The sequence below is a fragment of the Physeter macrocephalus genome, chromosome 10, assembly GCF_002837175.3.
Source record: "Physeter macrocephalus isolate SW-GA chromosome 10, ASM283717v5, whole genome shotgun sequence".
NCBI lineage: Eukaryota > Metazoa > Chordata > Mammalia > Artiodactyla > Physeteridae > Physeter > Physeter macrocephalus.
The window spans coordinates 18,340,991-18,361,443 of NC_041223.1; the positions used below are offsets into that span (position 1 = coordinate 18,340,991).

Genomic DNA, 20,453 nt, shown 5'->3' on the forward strand with positions numbered 1-20,453 from the left:
ACAATTTCCAAAAGAGATAATCTGCTAATTTTCAGGAACATTAAATATAACACAGGATTTTGTTTAAAGTCGGCAATTTGAGGGCATATGACATACTTCTTATTGGATTTCACCTGAAGGAGAATAAATACTTGGTAATAAATTTGGTGATTTTTACATCATTAAGGACTCTCAACTCAAACCTCAAAGTGGTTTCCCCTAAGTATATCTCAAGTACCTCCCTTAAATATCACTGAATAATAATTAAGAAAATACTGTATGCTTCGAAGTTTGCAATATTTAAAATACAAGCATACCTTGTTTTACTACACTTTTCACTTTGCTTGTATTGCATTTTTTTACAAATTGAACGCTGCGGCAACCCTGCACTGAGAAAGCCTACAAGCACCACTGTTTTCAACAGCGTTTGCTCACTTCGTGTCTCTATGCCACATCTCAGTAATTCTCATAATAATAATAAAAAAGTCTGAAACATTACATTTGTTATGGTGATCTGTGATTGGTGATCTTTGATGTTACTATTTTAATTGTTTTGGGGCACCATGAACCACACTCATGTAAGACAGCAAACTCAGTTGATAAATGTGTGTGTTCTGACTGCTCTACTGATCTGCCCTTCCCCCATTCCTCTCCCTCTCCTCAGGCCTCCCTATTCCCACAATATTGAAAGTAGATCAGTTAATAACTCTACAGTGACCTCTAAGTGTTCAAGTGAAAGGAAGAGTCAGTCAGTCGCTCTCCTTTCTCTTTAAATCCAAAATGAGAAATAATTAAGCTTGGTGAGGAAGGCATGTCAAAAGCCCAGACAGGCTCAAAGCTAGGCCTCTTGAGCCAAATAGTTAGCCAAGTTGTGACTGCAAAGGAAAAGTTCTTAAAGGAAGTTAGAAGTGCTACTCCAGTGAACACATGCATGATAAAGTGAAACAGCCTTAATGTTGATATGGAGAAAGTTTCAGTGGTTTGGATAGAAGATCAAATCAGCCACCACATTCCCTTAGTCCAAAACCTAATCCAGAGGAAGGCCCTAACTCTCTTCAATTCTATGAAGACTGAGAGAGGTGGGGAAGCTGCAGAAAAGTTTGAAGCTAGCAGAGGTTGGTTCATGACGTTTAAGGAAAGAAGCCATCTCCATAACATAAAAGGGCAGAGTGAAGCAGCAAGGGCCGACGCAGAAGCTGCAGCAAGTTATCCAGAAGATCTAGGAAGATAATTAATGAGGGTGGCGATACCAGACAATAGGTTTTCAATGTAGATGAAACAGCCTTCTGTTGGGAGATGCCATCTAGGACGTGCGTAGCTAGAGAGGAGAAGTTAATGCCTGGCTTCAAAGCTTCAAAGGACAGGATGACTCTCTTGTTAGGGGTTATGCAGCTGGTGACTTGAAACTGAAGCCAATGCTCATTTACCATTCTGAAGAATCCTAGGAACCTTAAGAATTATGTTAAATCTATTCTGCCTATGCTCTTATATACATGGAACAACAAAGCCTGGATGACAATACTTCTGTTTATAACATGGTTTATTAAATCTTTTAAGCCCACTGTTGAGATCTACTGTTCAGAAAAAAAGATTCCTTTCAAAATATTACTGCTTACTGACAATGTACCTGGGTTACCCAAAAGCTCTGATGGAAATGTACTATGAGATTAATGTTGCTTTCATGGCTGCCAACACAACATCCGTTCTGCAGCTCAGGGATCAAGGAGTAATTTCAACTTTCACGTCTTATTATATTTCTTAAATAATATTATATATTTTATATATATATTTTTTACATATAATATATTTCTGTCACTTTGTGAAGCTATAGCTGCCATAGATAGCGATTCCTCTGATGGATCTGAGCAAAGTCAATTGAAAACCATATGGAAAGGATTCACCATTCTAGATACCATTAAGAACATTTGTGATTTCATGGGAAGAGGTCGAAATACCAACATTAACAGGAGTTTGGAAGAAGCTGATTCCAACCCTCATGTTTGACTTGGAGAAGTTCAAGACTTTAGTGGAGGTAACTGCAGATGTGGTGGAAACAGCACGAGAACTAGAATTAGAAAGGGAGTCCGAAGATGGGACCGAATTGCTACAATCTCATGATAAAACTTTAACAGATGAGGAGCTGCTTCTTATGGATGAACAAAGAAACTGGTTTCTTGAGATGAAATCTACCCCTGGTGAAGATGCTGGGAAGATTGTTGAAATGAGAACAAAGGATTCAGAATACTACATAAACTTAGTTGATAAAGTAGCGGCAGGGTTTGAGAGGGTTCGATTGTGAGTAAAATCGTGAAAAGAAGAGCCAATCGATGCAGCACACGTCACTGTTGTTTTATTTTAAGAAATTGCCATACCCACCCCAGCCTTCGGCAGCCACCACCCTGACCAGTCAGCAGCCTTCGACACTGAGGCAAGACCCTCCACCAGCAGAAAGGTTATGACCTGCTAAAAGCTCAGATAATGGTTAGATTTTTTAGCAATGAAGTATTTTAAAACCAAGGTCTGTACATTGTGTGTTTTTAGACATAATGCTACTGTACACTTAACAGACTACAGTATAGTGTAAACATAACTTTTATATGCACTGGAAAACCAAAAAATACATGTGACTCGCTCTACTGCCATATTTGCTTTAATGTGGTGGTCTGGAACTGAACCTGCAATATCTCCGAGGTATGCCTGTACTGCACATTACTTATCTTCTAGGGCTATAACTCTTAAAAACTATACTATCACATTTTTAAAAGAGCTCTAAAGAAATACTTTCTTTTCACAGATATATATGAATCATATAAAACTAATCTATCTTATAGGATGGCCTCAATTCTTAGGAGAAACCCTAGCAAGGTATTTTACGCTATAGACAAAAACTATAAGACATGGCAAAACGCAAAGTAAACCATATGGAAATTAATTTGCTTGGAGATTGAAATGAAAAGAGTTCTTCCAAAGTATTTAAAAATTACAAATAAACACAAACCAGGAGCTTGGGATAGCTGGGCAACAGACAAGAGGCTGCATGTCTAGGCCTCGGAAGTTGTCAGGCATGATATCGACATATGTGCACATATGACCAGTATCTGCTTTCCTATTCCTCTGGTAAAATTCATGACGTCACAACCTCTACAGTCCCTAAGAAAGCTCTTACATTAACATTTAGAGAACACTGAGTACTGAATTGGGCTTATGAGGAGTGTTTTCTATTTTGAACTATATATTATTTGTCTTCATTGGATAGGAAGCTTTTGAATGACAACAAGTAGTTTTTTTTTCTTTTTAACTTTCATCACACTAAAGATTTTGTAAAAAAAATAATAAAACTAGTCTTTACAGTTCTAAGATGACAGATGTAATTACAGGTATGCATTTATTAATCTCTGACAAAATATCTGTATATATAAATAAACTTTTTCTTGATAAAACACTAAGATAGCATGTCTTTAAACAGTAATGATATACAGAAATAATCTAAGTGTCCACTGGTGGATGCACAGACGAAAAAATCAGTTATACATGTACAATGGAATATTATTCAGCCATAAAAATGAATGATATTTTGCCATTTGTGACAATGTGGATGGACCTTGAGGGCATTATGCTAAGTGAAGTAAGTCAGGCAGAGAAAGACAAATACCATATAATCTCACTTATATGTGGAATCTGAAAAGATGGATGGTTGCCAGAGGTGGCGGGGGATGGGAGGAGAAATGGGTGAAGGGGATCAAAAGGTAGAAACATCCAGTTATAAAATAAATAAGCTATGCAGATGTAATGAATACCATAATGACCACAGTTAATAACACTGTATCATAACACTGTATTGCATATTTGAAAGTTGCTAAGAGAGTAGATCTTAAAAGTTCTTATCACAAGAAATAAAATCTTTTAAACTACGTAAGGTGATGGATGTTAACTAGACTTACTGTGGCAATCATTCTGCACTGTATACAAATACCAAATCATCATATTATATACCTGAGACTAATATAACATTACATGTCAATCATACCTCAATTAAGAAAATAAATAAATAGTAGTGATTATACAGTCCAGCATTACAATGAGCCTGGTACTAAATAAATTTTGAAATTTAAAGCCTTTGGTATTTTGTCAACTGCTACTAAACTATAAAAATGTAGTATGAGATGTAATTCCCCTTCTTAAAATAGCCTAGGAAGAAACATTTAAGAAGCTCAATTAAAGAGTGTGATAGTGATAATTTAATTTAGACATTAAATTACTGAATGAGCTAAAAACCCCTTCCGTGCCTTCCATCTGACTCATGGTAAAAGCTGAAGTCCAGCTCCACATGACTGGTTGATGTATATGATCCTATGATATATGACTGTGGTATATATTATGTGACTATGGTGTATCCCCTCTGACTTTATTTCCTCTCCTTCTACGTACTTCCCCATCTCCCTTACTCTCCCTACTTCAGCCACACTTACCGTTCACTGTAACCTTGAACTCACCAGTTACACTGCTTCTGAGCCACTGTACTTGCTCTTCTCTGCTTGAAATGTTCTCTCTACAGACATCCTCACGGAAAACAGCTGTCTCCTTTAAATCTTTGCTCAAGATATTTTATTTAGAATGTAACACCCTTGTCACTGATATTTCAAATGCCCCTCATTTAATTATTTTTCCCTTTGGCACTATTATGCAACTTACTGTACATTACCTATCTTTTAAAACTTCTGTCTTTTCCAGTATAATGTGAGTTCTATGAGAACAGAGATTTTTGTCTGTTTTATTACCTGTAACAGTGCACAGCACATGGTAGGTGCTCAATAAATATTTGTTGAATAATTGAATGAATATGTATGAAAGGATTTCATAGCATATAATCTAATCCATTTTCTCTGTTGCTCCCAGATTCCCTTCAAGCAATATTCTTAGCAATACAGTTATCTAGGTTTTGCCCAAATGTATCCCAACCCAATTAGCTAGCTGGTAATAAACGACAATTACAAAGTTCTTGACACATTTAACTCTCACTGAAGCCAATGAGGTAGACAGTATTATCCTCATTTTACAGAAGAAGAAACTGAGGCACTGAGTGTGTCAGGTATCTTATTCAGTGACAAACACCTAATTATATCTAGAGACAGTCAATTTCATTGTCATTTTAATAGATATTTTACTGGCCAGAAGTTCTTGAGTACATTTGGGCCCAAAATTGTTTTCTCTACAGCCTGCTTTAAAAAGAGGAAGAAATACAATATAAATGGATAACTTAAAATCTTCTGTATCTCTCACACTAGTATATTCAACAGTTACGTCAATTTATTGGCATACCTTAAGTTGTGGTAACAGAACAATCACTTGAACGCCAACAATATTCCAGTCACAAGATAAGGCACATTACACATGCCCTTTCACTTAATAACTACACTAACTTTATGAGGTGATCACCCCCATTTTGAGGACTCTGAGCCTCAGAGTAGCATCTTCTCTAATATAACAGACATAAAAAGAGGGCTGAGATTTAACACAAATCTGCCTAAACTAACAACAAAACCTCCAAGCATGTTCACATGAACTGCCTGAGCCAGTTTTTTGTTCTGTATACATGTAATTATCTTTATAATCTAAACACAGGACTTAACATTTATTGCTGATAAACTTCATTTCCCTGGTTTAAGCTTATGATTTCTACCTATAATTACCTTTGGGGTTTTTATTCTGCCATCAAATGTATTAGTTATCCTTTAAACAGCAAAAATAAGCACACCTTCTCTTTCAATTGTTTAAACAGGAAGTTTAATTAACTATTTAAAATGTTCAACAAAGCATAATCATATGTTATTCAGTATTACATATCGACTAACTGAGGCACACTACATCAAATTAGTATCAGGCCACAAACCGACCCACTAGGTACCATGCTTTAATCCAGGAGGTGGCAAATATTTTCTGTGAAGGTCCAGATTGGGTTTTGGGGCCAATTTGTCACAACTACTCAGCTCTAATATTGAAGCACAAAAGCAGCCATAGAAAACACCTAGGCGAATTAGCATGGTGCTGCTCTAATAAAACTGTATTTCAAAAACAGGCAGTGGGCCATGGGCCAGATTTGGCCCGCAGACTCTAGTTTGCTGACTCCTAATTTAATCTTGCAACCATCAAATTGAACTAGGTATTTAGGTCACTTCCACCTGTCTGGTTCACAAAAGTATCATGGAATTCTTTATCAAATACCCAATTAACTTCAGGAAATATTATGTCAACAGGCTGCCATGAACTATCAATGTAGCTACCAGATTAAAAAAGTAATGCTGATTTTGGAACAACTTACTTTTAGTGAATTTCTGCTGACTTCTATTATTATCTCTATTTTCAATATGCATGTAAGGCATCAACTACTTAGCAAATCATTCTAGAATTCTGACTGACTTGTAAATCAAATTTACTGATTTGTAAAATAGTTGACCTTCATCAATTGGGGGTACCATTTACAAATTTTCTTTACAAATTCTCTTGATATCTTTTCATTATTGCTTGGTTTGCCTTATTTGCATAATGTGGCTTAAACTTTAATTTCTCTTTATTATTTTTCATAATTTCCAGAGAGAAAAATCATTCTCAATGGAGAGTTGAGAAACTAGGTGATTTAGTTCTATACTCTATTTTTCAACTATCATTGCAAATCATCCTTAAAGTGGTGTCCTAATCCTTCCTTAACTATATTTTCACTGTAACCAAACATTTTGCTGTATTTCTCATTTGGGGGAATTCAGCCTTAATTTAACACAGTACTTGTTGATCTATGCAACATTTTTATCCATCCTTGACTGTATCCCTTATTTCTTATATAGTCTCTTTCATTTCTTATAAGAAACACAAAGACAGAAATTTCAACTAGTACTGCTGGGCTATTTCTCTTTTACTGTCATCGAAAATATTGACGACTTGACAGTAACTGCAATTGTAGCGCCCAAAACTTCATTTTTAGAGCTGCCTCTCTATAACTTTTGAAAATATCTTTCCTAAAGTCTAGATACAGCTTTGTGCATCTAATTTCCTTCTTTATTAAATTCTATATTTATCTATTTCCAAGCCTAAGTAAGCACTTTTTCTCATGTGTCTATTACTTTCACATCATTAATTAGATATTATATTCAGAATAGAAATTTCCTTTTTGTGTCCTTCACTGAGTGAAAAAGTGGCCAGCAAAACAAGACGTATATTATCACGTTTCACTTTTAACAGAATTAAGACTATCAGCAGATATATATATAGGTAGTTGAAATACTTTATCACTACCTGTCCCTGTGACAGTTTCATAATTTTTATTATGAAAATACTGTAGATATTTTATACAGCTATAAAATATTTAAACTTAAACAGTAACATTTTATCTTATAAAATAATTTGAGTGCCATCTTATTATTTACGAAAATATATTAGCACCTATTAGTAGCAAAAAAAAAAAATCTCTCCATTCATACTGATCTATTACAAAAGATAGAAGGACAATTTCATGGTACTTGGGCTACACTTCAAGAACATATTATAAAATATACACTTTAGCAAAAATATCATTTTCGTATCAATGCAATTAAAGAATTAGTACCAATTATTCTACATTTGATTTTATTTGAAATATAAATAATATATTTTAGAAGGCACAAATATTCTTAAAATGTTAAAGTATGTTTTAAAATAATGTTCTTTTAATTTTTATTTAAAACATAATCCTAAATATTGTTCAAGTGAGCATAACAACAATAAGTAAATATCTTAAACTGGTGAAAACTCAAGTAGCTCTCTTGTGCCTAAACATGTAACTCTTCAATACAAAATGAAGCAAATAATAAAATAAATAATATTGTAAGGTTTACTACAGAATAAAGTAGCATGCAGTGGAATTCAAGAAAAAAATGTAAAATCACATGGTAGAACTGGTCTCTATCCTTGGATGAATTTAGGTATTTAATTTCTCGTAATTTTATGTAAACTATGATGAGGTACCAGCAAGAAAAGAAATTAATGAATTTCAGGAGTAATAAAACTTTTACTACTCCTCTATCAAGACAATGTTTAACTTTCTGACACTAAATGTTAGTTCCTTTTCTTTATAAAGAAACTGGATTGTGACACAAACATTTCAATAGCTGTTTTCATATACATATTATGAGATGAATTTAAATAGTATATTATTTTCGATATAGGATGCTTTAATAGGCTCTTTTAAAAATAAATGAGAAAAAATAATTTTACAGACAAAATACACTGTCATGACTTTTACCGACATGGAATAAACAACTTACTTAAAAAAGAAGAACGGAGTTTTTTCACAGATTCAGAATATAAGCTAGAAATGCCGCACATGCAAGAAGTCACAATCAGCATACCTTAGTGAAGCAACGAAAAGCAGAAGGAAAAAAAAAAGGAGACAAAGATACTAGAATGGTATGGTTGCGACAACAATTTCTGCTGAAGATAACACATGATAAAATGATCACACAAACAAAAACAGAAAAAAATATTCAACTATCACCAAAACGATAGTAAGGTCTACATCCCATCACCTTTTTCTTTTCTTCTCGCATGAATTATGAGAAGTATTTAGTATTAGCTAATAATGTCCTGAAAGCAACTGAGAAATGAATCTCAGAAAGAATTTTAATTCAGAGAGATTGAGTTAGGAAGTATAGATCAGAGCTTCCCAATGGCATTCTGCAAATGAGTTAAGTCTGCCCCAGATGGAGTTCCCCTCAATCCCTGGTCCAGCTGGGCAGGTCCTGGGGAGTATGGAGCCCAGAGGCCAGTTACTGCTAGAGGCCTCATTAATATATCCCTGTATGCCAGAGATCCAATGCCATTTTCTGTGTGTGCCATGAGGTTTGGGAAAAAAAAGGTGAGGAGTACTATTATAAACAGCTAACTATACATGTGTTCCATGAGGAATTAGTATTAAAACATTTAAAATAAGACTAATTACCTAGCAAACACAAAAGAATGCTATGGAGAGAATTCTTAATGGATCTGGGCTTGGACTGAATCAAAGCTATCAGAGAACGCTGTATTTCATACAGTTCAAATTCACTTTTGCATCTACATTTTTTTTTCACATGGGAAATGATTCCTTTAAATTAAATAGTCAAAACAATAAACTGTTGGTCTCACAATACTAAACAATAAAAGGGACAGAACTGTGAAATTAACTTTTGTTCTGTAATAATGGGATGAATTTTCCTGTCATTATAATTTAGCTAAAGAAGTCTGAAACTGTGGTTCTTTCCCAATGTTAAATAAAATCCTAGAATATTAAAAACAAAAAGCATAAGCTAATAACGACACAAAACAAAAAAGAAGGCTGATACAGATTATACAAACAGATGAAATCAGACAAGCTATCTACCTAATGGAAGTACTTATATTCACAGAAGTAACTCAGCATTTATGGAAATCCTAAAGCTCAGGACTTTTTTCTTCTTACCTCCTGAAGGTTGTCGAGATTTACGAGGAGATCGAGGTTCTCTCCGATAAGGATCACTGGAGCCACATAATTCAATAGTGCCCAGGTTGAGGAGTACTGCTTTCTGGAGGTAGTCAACCATTGCAATGCCACTACAATTGCCAAAAACTACCCTAGGAATAGGGAAAGAGCAAATATTTTAGCACAGACAAACAGCTACAAGAAAACATATTGCAGTCTACAGGGCTAAAAAATCATGATGGGTCTCTAAGAAAATTCCTTTTGAAACAAAACACTATTACGGCCATGCAAATACAGGTTACATACGCCTTCTGATGGAACCGTGCAGATCTTCTGTAGATATTAATGATTACAAATTAATATAGAAAAAATTTGGCATAGGAGTTGAAACTTAACCAGGGACATAATTCTCCACACTAGGCAATATGACATCTATTTTTCTGACTTAGGGGTATTCTGAACGCCTCAGGGGAAGACATTCCCTTCCACTAGGGAAGTAGGGGATTACACCTTTGGAAAAGTTTTGGTAATCCCTACAGTCAAGAATAAAAAGTAGAAAGTATAAATCTTGGAGGCCTCCCTTTGGACTATTCCAAATACCTTCTCAATTATGAGTCGGGAAGTACAAACCAGCTATGAATAAAGCTACTATGAATAAAGGAATTTTACTCTTTTAAGATCCCTTAAGCCAGGAATTGAAAGCTAAAATATATAGAGGGGCTATATAAGTAAGTAAAACAGGCCAACTAAGGACTGTGGTGAACTGGAGAGTGGACAACGCATCTAAAGAGGGGAAGCTTCAACTCAGTTCCTGCTGACTACTGCCGACCAGAAATGGAGACATGGGCCAGATAATCAAATTTTTCAATTAAAGCTCTAAATATGGATTTTCACATTAAATAGTCTTGGCAACTAGTTCAAATTTTAAAAATACACAAAAAAGGCTAAACAAAATATAACTGTGAGCCCAATGGGGACTGTGATCAACTGATTTGCAACTTCCTTTGAAACTTTCTATTGGTTCCTTTTCTTATTCCCTGTTTGTTTCTCTTATGGCTGTGCACAGTAAAATATTAAAAAGGGGAACGTTTGTGTTCTTACATGGTGGGGCCCAAATAAAAGACATTAGAGAATACTATCTCAGACTACAGCCAGTCTTAGTTGGGTGTATAACTGCAAGAGATAGAGTAGGTGGTAGTAGCTATAAGGAGGAAGAAGAAAGATGAATGAGTCCCTAGGGCTAGAATCAAGGAAGCAGACAGTGACCTACACATAATAAATAGCTCTGGACTGAACAGTTAGCACGTGGTTTCTCTTATACCACAATGTTGATTTTTACTATTTACAACAGCCAGGACATGGAAGCAACCTAAGTGTCCTTCGACAGATGAATGGATAAAGAAGATGTGGCACATATATACAATGGAATATTATTCAGCCATAAAAAGAAACGAAATTGAGTTATTTGGAGTGAGGTGGATGGACCTAGAGTCTGTTGTACAGAGTGAAGTAAGTCAGCAAGAGAAAAACAAATACTGTATGCTAACACGTATATATGGAATCTAAAAAAAAAAAAAAAGAAAAAGAATGGTTCTGAAGAACCCAGGGGCAGGACAGGAATAAAGACGCAGACACAGAGAATGGGCTTGAGGACACGGGGAGGGGGAAGGGTAAGCTGGGACGAAGTGAGAGAATGACATAGATATATATACACTACCAAATGTAAAAGAGATAGCTAGTGGGAAGCAGTCGCATAGCACAGGGAGATCAGCTTGGTGCTTTGTGTCCACCTAGAGGGGTGGGATAGGGAGGGTGGGAGGGAGATGCGAGAGGGAGGAGAAATGGGGATATATGTATATGTTTAGCTGATTCACTTTGTTATACAGCAGAAATCACACACCACTGTAAAGCATTTATACTCCAATAAAGATGTTAAAAAAAAAAAAAGACCCAACACAGCCAAAAATAAATAAATTTATTTATTTATTAAAAAAATAAATCTATCCTATTATAATAAAAAGTATGTACTACTAACACTATATACTTGAAGGCATGAATTGATAAATAAAAATACACCTGTAGTATAGATGAATACTTTACTTAACTATTACTATGCCTTTACAATTTACACAAGTTAACTATGGAAGGAGAAAGAACAAATTATACAGCTATGGTTCAACATTTATAGAATCAATTTAGAACATAGTCTTCTGGGTTGATGTTGTTAGACCTTCATTATACCAAACATTAACAAGGAAATTATTTCTCAGAGTCTTTCCAGGAGAGGATAGATTCACTGGTCCATAAGATATTTAACTTTAAATCAGGAAGCAGTATAAGCATATCTAGAGTAAATTATTCAAAACAGAACTATGTTCCAAATAAACACTGAGTTTGGTCTGAAATTAAAGTTATACAACATCTTTTTAAGTGATACTATAATAAAGATCATCCATTCTGTTTTTAAAAATATAAAAATGCATGGATACAATGAAGAGACTGAGAAACACAGAAATTATACTTACAATCCATAGGAAGAATTAACTGCCAGACTGGTTATTTGCTGTGGTGGTTCTCCACTCACCCATACCAACTGAATAACTAATTCTGTCTGATAACCTGGAGACTGTTTAAGTGGAGAATTTTTAACTCTGTAAGAAAGGAAAACATGTTACCTGTTAACCATCTTCAATTATCTTATAAGCCTATGTAATTATAAAGTCATGCATAAATAACTATATACAAAATAACTTTATATATAAAATTGTAAAATATAAAAAATGTAAAAATCAGAATCCTGTCCTCTAGAATCATTTAGTCTAGTTGGAGATGAAACACCTAGATAAATCACAAAAATAAGAAATTATATGTAAGTTCCACATATAAACTGGGGAGGGAGGGGAGAAGGGAAGGGGGAGAAGGGGAGAAGTGGGTAGAGAGGGATGAAAGAAGAACAGGGAAGGATGGGGAGAAGAATGAAGAGAAGCAGCCAGTTAGGTATTAAGAGGAAAAAAATCAAGTTAGAGAAAAAAATCCAAGTTAGAAAAGTAGGCTTAAAACTTGAAAAAGGTATGGTATAACTAAATGAAAACTGGCCCAAAATATAAGGAGTTAAGGAAAAAGTATAAAAAATGTGAGCAATTTATTTTTGTTTGGATAACCACTTTTATTATTAAAAAAAATCTTTTTTGACTTTGAGTTGGTAGTAGTTTTGATTGCCAACTCTTCCCCTAATAACTGCTGCATAGTGTTAAAAAAATTGCTTTTGCAAAAAATATGCCAACAAGATAAAAAAGTAGGAAAACCCATAGTCAAAAATTAACAAGTGTCTAAGTTTGGTCACAGTGGAAGGTGTGTGTAGTAACAGTAAAAAAAAAAAATCACTATAGCGAGACAGGCCAGGGCCAGACTTTACAGGGCCTTTAAGGTCCAGCTGCAAAGGTTTAATGTTGGTAGAAAGAACTCAGGGCTCTCAAAAAAGCTAGAATTTGAGTCTTGGTTCTGCCACTTACTAGTCGTCTTCTTGTCTAGAAGTGGGAATAATATTACCTAATCACAGTATGACAGCACTGTGAGTGCCTATGAAAGAGTTTTGTCAATGGTCAGATTATACAAAAGTAATATATTTTCATTATTAAAGAATTAAAAGCCAGGGAAGATTTATAAGAAATATTTTGGAAAGATTAACCGTAGAGGTATGCAAGACAAAGTACAATGAGACCCATGTGGAAGTTCCTGTGATTCTTGTGATGCGAAATAATAAGGTGGATTTCAAACACATGAAGTAAGTCTCAAAAGGGCTCGTAAATTCCATTAAGGTAGACACCTTGCAGTTACTTTTAATACTCCGGCAGAGGCAGTACTCAATATTTACTGAATGAATGAATGAGCTGGAGGCTGATTAGAGATAGAGGAGGGGAGAAAAAGAAGACAGTCATTCTAAGTTCCAAAAAAGAAAAAAAGAAAGAAAAAAGATGTCAAGATGAAGAGCTAGTTTTAGAGGAAGATGTGGCTAACTTTGAGGTGATGGTAGGATCTTCAAGTGAACTATTCAGCAAACAGTTATACTCACTTGTACTGAGTGAGTTCATACAAAACTTACACTGGTTATAAGCATGTTAGAGGGAGTGAAGGGGGGGTTTATAAATGTGAGACTTTCTAAGGAATAAAGTTACTTAGATATAACACCCTGTCATACTTGCAAACTTCAAGTGATTTTGGAAGATAAAATTTTTTTTAAATGTGAGCAATTTATTTGTGTGTGACTACTTTTACTATTAAAAAAAATCTACTTTTACTTTAAAGTGAGAACATTTTTGATTGCAGACTCTCTCCAGTAATTGTTCTTGCAAAACATATATAAAGCCTGGTTACTCGAACAATTCTTGGGGCTTCTGCTCTGCAGTGAGTGTATAAAGGAAGGACAGCAGGAAGTCTATTCGATGTTCAATCTCCTGACACTAAACTCAGAGAACCCTTTGGATCATTTACTTGGTGCTTCTAGTGAAGAACACCATGACACCAGACTTTTTGCTGTCCTACTTGCTAGATTCACTCTAGGTAAGAAAAGGGTCAGGATGTTGTCCAAATTTCAGAGTAAATGTGAATCACCGAGGGTACCCCTAAAACAAACTGAGTTGCGGTCACATCTGCCTGTGCAAAGTCTTCAAGTTAATACACTCAGGACAGTACACTGGCTGATGCAGAAGTTCTGATTTCCCTCAGGGAAACACCCACTGCTTGGCTACAGCCGTCCATCTTGAAAGACAAAAATAAAGACTGAGTAGCATTTCACCTCCACCAGAGACAGCCTCTGTTGATATAAGCACAGCCTGTAGAGTCTGAGTGTGCTATTTTCTCCCTGTATGAATTAGATAAGGTTCAAGGAAGTGTCTACCCTCCCTCTGGCATATTTAATGTACACATTAGATTAGATTCTCAAGAGCAGGAACAGGCATTCAGGGATAATTTTAGAAGTGCATATACGGGCACATTTAAGATGTAAGTAATGAAGACACACAGAAGTCATGGAATTCTTATTTTACTTAGTATGAAGGAACAAAAAAGTTCTTAAGCAAAAATAAGTCAAATTTGCTGAAAAATCCCCAATTGGTAAAAAGTTAGAAACCGAATCAAGAAATGATGAAATATGTTAGGTTTTAAAAATACAAAATGGGGGTTGGGTGGCCGTTACGTTTAATGTCTACAATGGTTATATGCAAGTTACCATTTTAATGTTTTTAATATATACAAATTAATTTGTTTACTTTTTAAAGATAAAGGGTTGAACTTTTATAAAAAGCTCTGTAATTTGTACAAATGTATTTTAAATGTCAAAATAATGTCTGGAGGCTTTGCAGTTTCAAAATAATTTGTAGGTTTGGACTAATACCCTGCAAAAGCACAACTAAAATACTTAAATAAAACCAAAATTTTATTGGTAAAAGAAGTAAATTGAATAGCTGCTTTTAAAATGTTTCTTCAGAAAAACAATTATGTACGGGGAGGGATGGAGTGGGAGGCTGGGGTTAGCAGATGTAAGCTCTTCTATATAGAATGGATAAACAACAGGGTCCTACTGTATAGTACAGGGAACTATATTCAATATCCTATGATAAACCATAATGGAAAAACATATTAAAAAAAGTATACATATGTATATATAACTGAATCATTTTTCCATACAGCAGAAATTAACACAACATTGTAAATCAACTAGACTTCAATAGAAAAAAAAAACAACTCCCCAACCCAATTATGTACAAAAACATTTTGTATAAAAACAAACAAACAAAAATCTAAGTATTAGTTATCTTCACATCAATTTAGCTATATTTCTGCCTTTAAAAAATTGGCTTTTGAGATTGTGGACTAAAACAATGTGAAGTTAATAAATAACTGCATTAACCTAAAAACTATTAAAATGGTTAAAAAATAAGAAATATAACTCAAATTGCCTATGATTTTAAAAAGTCACTAGTGAAAAAAAAAAAGTCACTAGTGAATGTGTGGATTTTAGACAAAAATCTCAAACTTGTTACCAGAAATACATTACCAAAATAAACCTCAAAGACAAATTGTACTTTATATGCTTATAAAAATTAAATTGACAAAAAGCAGGAGAAATACACATTAAAATCAGAAGAAATGGCATTAACAAAAATTTTACAAATTTAAGTTTAAAGTAAAGTAGTACAGAGTAAGTAACAAAAGGGAAAGATGTAGAATTCTTTTATTACCAAGTCTCATTCTATCTAAACATATGCCAGACTGTAGCAGAAAGGAGGTGTGTGTATATATACCTGAGAGAGAAAGGAAGGGGAAGGGGAAGGGGAAGGGGAAGGGGAAGGGGAAGGGGAAGGGGGATGGGAAGGGGGAGGGGGGAGAGAGGGGCGAGAAACTTGAGGCCTTTCTGAGAATGTACTGATAGGTGCTTAACCTCAATGCTTATATTCGTTAGGTCAGATCAGTCTCTCATCCTTGGCGTTACTGACATTCTGAACCGGGTCATTCTTTGTCACAGGGCACTGTCTTGCGCACCATAGGATGTTTTGCATCATCCCTGGCCTCTACACACTAGATGCCAGGAGCACCCCTTCTTCCCGTTGTGACAAATAATATCTCCAGACATTGCCAAACACACTCTGAGGAGCAAAATCATCCCCATTTGAGAACCACTGGCATAGAACACACAATCTCAAATTCATGTAAGCATATAAAGAAGGTTTAAAAAAAACAAACTCTACTTTTCTATAGATTTATATCACAAGTGATTGTCACATAAACCAATCTGCCTTATCTCTGGGGTGAATGCAGTTTTGATTACACGGATATTCTCCACAGGAACTGCTGAACCATTCACCAATAAAAGATTCTAGCAGATCTAAAGCCAGAACAGTATAAAGCCCGGTTCTGTTAACAAAGGCAAACTGTCTTTCTTGCCACCGGCCCCAGCTTGAACCTACTACAGCTTGGTTTCTGTCCCCCACTCTTGTACTGAATCTCTGACGTTTTCCACGACCAGTTTTCAGTCACTGCCCTAACCGACTTCTCTGTAAATGTAATACTTTTAATAAGTCTTCATGAACGCCTTCAAAGATTTTAACTCTTTCCTCTTTTCTTTCTGTGCCATATTTAAGGCACGTATGCTTAACAAAATTTAACCACTCAATAACATAAATTGGACAGAAAAAAAGGAAAAATAAACTTTGTCCAATTTATTCCTGTAAAAAAAAGCAAAATGTATTCAAATCTGGATTTCCACAATAAAGTCATTTAAATAACGATACTGTGATGCTAGAGAAGATTCAGAAAAAGACAAGAAAATGATTACCCAACAACTGAATCTCTAAAGGCTGAAAAGACAGAATTTTCAGAGTGGAAGAAAGCAGCCTAAATATACATCTGATCCACATATAAATCCAGACTAAAAAACAATGACGGATTTAGAAGACGAAGCTTTATACAGAGGAAAGATCCATGCTCATCTACCAGTATGTTTAGAGATCAAACCTTAGTACTTTAAGGATAAAATCATGGAATGCAATCATATTTCTCTTGGTGCCACAGAAAAAAAGAGTTGAATTAACCATGGCGAAACACAAAAAGAGATGTGTTTATGTCATGTTACTCCATCACAGGAAGATGTTACTTCACTTTACGAATGCTTACAATTTATCTAAATTAAAAGATAACTTCCAAAACACCTGTATTTTTAGATAACTTACTTCAAACAAGGGACGTTATCACGAAGCCCATCAGATGAACTGCTACTGGTAGAAGGATGAGACTGAGGAGGAATGGGCTGAGGATTGGCACTCCCAACTGGTGTTGGCAAAGGTGGTGCCTGTTCACCCTCTGGAGATTCCACATCACTTATCTCATATAACAATCGAACTTCAAGCATCTGTTGTAAAAGTAAAAAGTTTACCCTCTCCTAATAATTACTGTTCATTTTATTACAGTTTATACATATACACACGTACACTACAGTGGAAAGAACATTTTTAAAGGAAAAATTTAGTGAGATTTCTAAAGGTAAGGATTTAGCAAAGAAAAAAAATGTTCCTGACTCAGCTTTTTAAAACTGATCATGTGTATGTGTGCAAGTACACGCACGCATACATTATGATTTTAGAATTTATGGCACTCCTGTTAATACTAAATTAGAGTAGGCTCATACTTATATTAGCTTTCCTTAAATGAAACAGAATATATTTAAAGATTTAAATGTTCAGTAAGAAGATATACTAAGAAATATGACTTTTTGTCACAGAAGACAGATGGCAATGTAAATACTGAGGTGTTTTAAAACTGACTGCAAAGAACCTCCTCAATAATTCTAAAACTTCAAGATGTCAGACATCTGACATTGAAACTAATTAAGAGGCTACTACCGGAATGACTTCTGTAATCACTTCTTGTTTGCTGAATCTATAAATAATGACATGAGCTGAAACTCCAGCTATGCACAACATTCGACTTTCTGGACACCAGGAGATGATCTGAATGGCATACGGATCTTCATCTACAATGTCTGTGTTTGGCTTGTCATCTTTATTTCTTGACTTTTCAAATACTTTAGATGTCTTTAATTTATATAATACTTGTAGATTTACTAAAAAAAAAAGATAAAATATGATATCTTAATATAAAAAGAACAAATATCAGGTAATATTTAATCAGTCATACCACGTAAGGAAAATAAACTATAGTTTTTGAACCACAGTTTTATTCCTAGGTCTACACTTCTCTACTATTCTTTTACATAATGCATTCACTGTCCTAACTGACCAAAAAAGGTGTACTCATTGTATTCATTAAAAAGAAAAAAAAATCACCATTATGATGAATTTAAATTATCTGAAAAGAAAATGAGTAACAAAAAGATTTTGTAAAAAAAAAATTGCATAAGTGTAATAAAAATAATAAGGCACATATTTTGCTTTGCAGATTTATTTTCTACATATTTTCTCTCTGAAAGGTACCAATATTTTCTAACACTTCTACATGGTGAAACATAATATACCCTCAGTTAACTGGATTCTAATTGCAAACATTATTCATTCAAAGCATTCTTTCCTTTTTTGCTAATGTAGCGACCACATATATTTCGCAAAGACAACACAAACTTTTGTGACATAAGTTTAGAATCAGGCATTAAAATTATTCATCAGATTTCTGTTGATTTGAAACATATTCCCACTTTTCCTATCTCTGAGTTAGGAAGAGAAGGTTTGAAGAAATACTGAAGAAAGGACTTGGGTATTTCTGCTGAAAATTATTCTTGACTTACTAATTAACATCCTTAAAATGTCTTTATCTATTATAAATTCTAAACTCATATACTTGATAAATCAGGTATTAAATTTATAGTCTCTAAATTTCAAATTAAATGTTGGTTATGCAATCATTACAAAACAGGCCATATAAAAGCAATGATTGTAGAGCATGTAACAAACACGATTCAGAATACTTACTCGCAGAAGCATCCCAGAACTTAACTGACCCATCAGCGTGCCTGTGAAAAGCAAATGAGTTAAGAATGTGTTGAAGAAAAAACAATTACATTATTTCTCTCTTTGAAGTTAAATATATTGTTACTTAAAAAGACAGTCACCAAAATGAGGAAAAAGGTAAAATTTAGGGTAAACTGTCAGGTTCCATACAATAACTTATTTCTTATTATGTTACTGCAAGCACTACCTGCCCAATTAATTTTCATGTAGTCTTAATCATATTTAGTTATTATTGATTCATTAGGTGAAAATGGACTTTTACTTACCCTGTAATAATTATTTCTGAGTAGCTTTGAGCACCCAAGCCCCAATTTCCTCCATTAATGGGCCATTCCTATAAGAAAAGATTATTGTATAAAGCAATTTCCAAGGATACTATATATCTTCATAATACATCTGTGACAAGAGTAAACACCATATTTCATATTCAAAAAGGATTTTAATTTCTCTAGAAAAGGTATCATTATCAACCACTCCAAGGTGATAAATATAAAATACTGAAATGTAACAGTAATTACTAAAACTCATGTTCAGTACCTTTTTGCTGTAACCTTGACGTTTCTGTCTAGCTCCAACAGAATAAAGTGCAGGAATAAGGTCCACAGGACAATCAGCAAAATATTCGCAACATGTAACAGGGGATTCATGTATACTCAGCGGGTAGGGATTTTCAAATATAGGATATCTTTAACAACAGGAAAAGAAAAATATTAACTTAATGAATTATTACTTATGATTAATACAACAATGAAAACTTAAAAAAATATTTAAACTTATTTAATAATAAGTTATCCTTTGTTCCACATGGTCTTGTTATTTTCAGGAAGAAAAAAAAATTCATTATTACAGGTAGCATACACTAAGTTGATGTGAATTTAGGAATGCCTTAAAGTAAGGTAAATAATACTGTTCACTTACACTTCAGAGTTTCCCTATCTCAGTACTATTCCCATTTTGGATCAGATAATTTATTATGGGGACTGTCCCATGCACTGTGGATGTTTAGCAGGATTCCTGTCCTCTACCACTAGATGCCAGTAGCACCCCTCCCCACAACAGAAGATGTCTACACAGACATTGCCAAATATCTCTTGGGGGGCAAAACTGCCCCCAGTTGAGAAACACTGAAATATTGACTGGGTAAACTCATTTAAAACCATATTTAATGATTATCTCTCAGGAAATACAAATAAGTAATACAATGTTCTTCCATTCTAAAAATTTATGAGTACACATACTATCATCTACGAACAAGTAGAATATGGGAAATAACCACAAAAAGTTGCAAAGGAGCTATGGTGAGAATTTATAGATCAGATATCATATATCTGGTTAAGAGAGAATAAGAAAAGCTTGAAGAGGCTGCCTTTGAAAGTTAAGTGGATTTTTGATGGCAGTGAAGCAAGTGGAATGTTTCAGCTGTTGGGAGCTACATAAGAAAAGACATGGAAGTGTGGTGTTTGTTTAATACACCATTCAGTTTTTCTAGC

At 34.5% G+C, this 20,453-nt stretch overlaps 1 protein-coding gene across 7 annotated transcripts in view; it reads right to left on the reverse strand.

Annotated features, from left to right (window-relative positions):
- The window catches only part of STXBP5 (syntaxin binding protein 5), a 166,140-nt gene that overhangs the window by 49,012 nt on the left and 96,675 nt on the right, over positions 1-20,453 (reverse strand). For 4 of the 7 annotated variants that reach the window (XM_007112878.4, XM_007112877.4, XM_055087449.1 and 1 more), the window contains exons 12-18: positions 19,501-19,648; positions 19,230-19,297; positions 18,925-18,965; positions 17,842-18,062; positions 17,173-17,351; positions 11,971-12,096; positions 9,446-9,597 (exon numbers count right to left, since the gene is read on the reverse strand). In XM_007112878.4, coding sequence (XP_007112940.1) covers positions 9,446-9,597; positions 11,971-12,096; positions 17,173-17,351; positions 17,842-18,062; positions 18,925-18,965; positions 19,230-19,297; positions 19,501-19,648 — 935 coding nt within the window. Of the gene's footprint in view, positions 1-8,273; positions 8,358-9,445; positions 9,598-11,970; positions 12,097-17,172; positions 17,352-17,841; positions 18,063-18,924; positions 18,966-19,229; positions 19,298-19,500; positions 19,649-20,453 lie in introns of all 7 variants that reach the window. The other 3 variants (XM_028494341.2, XM_055087448.1, XM_024122667.3) reach the window with 1 other exon arrangement.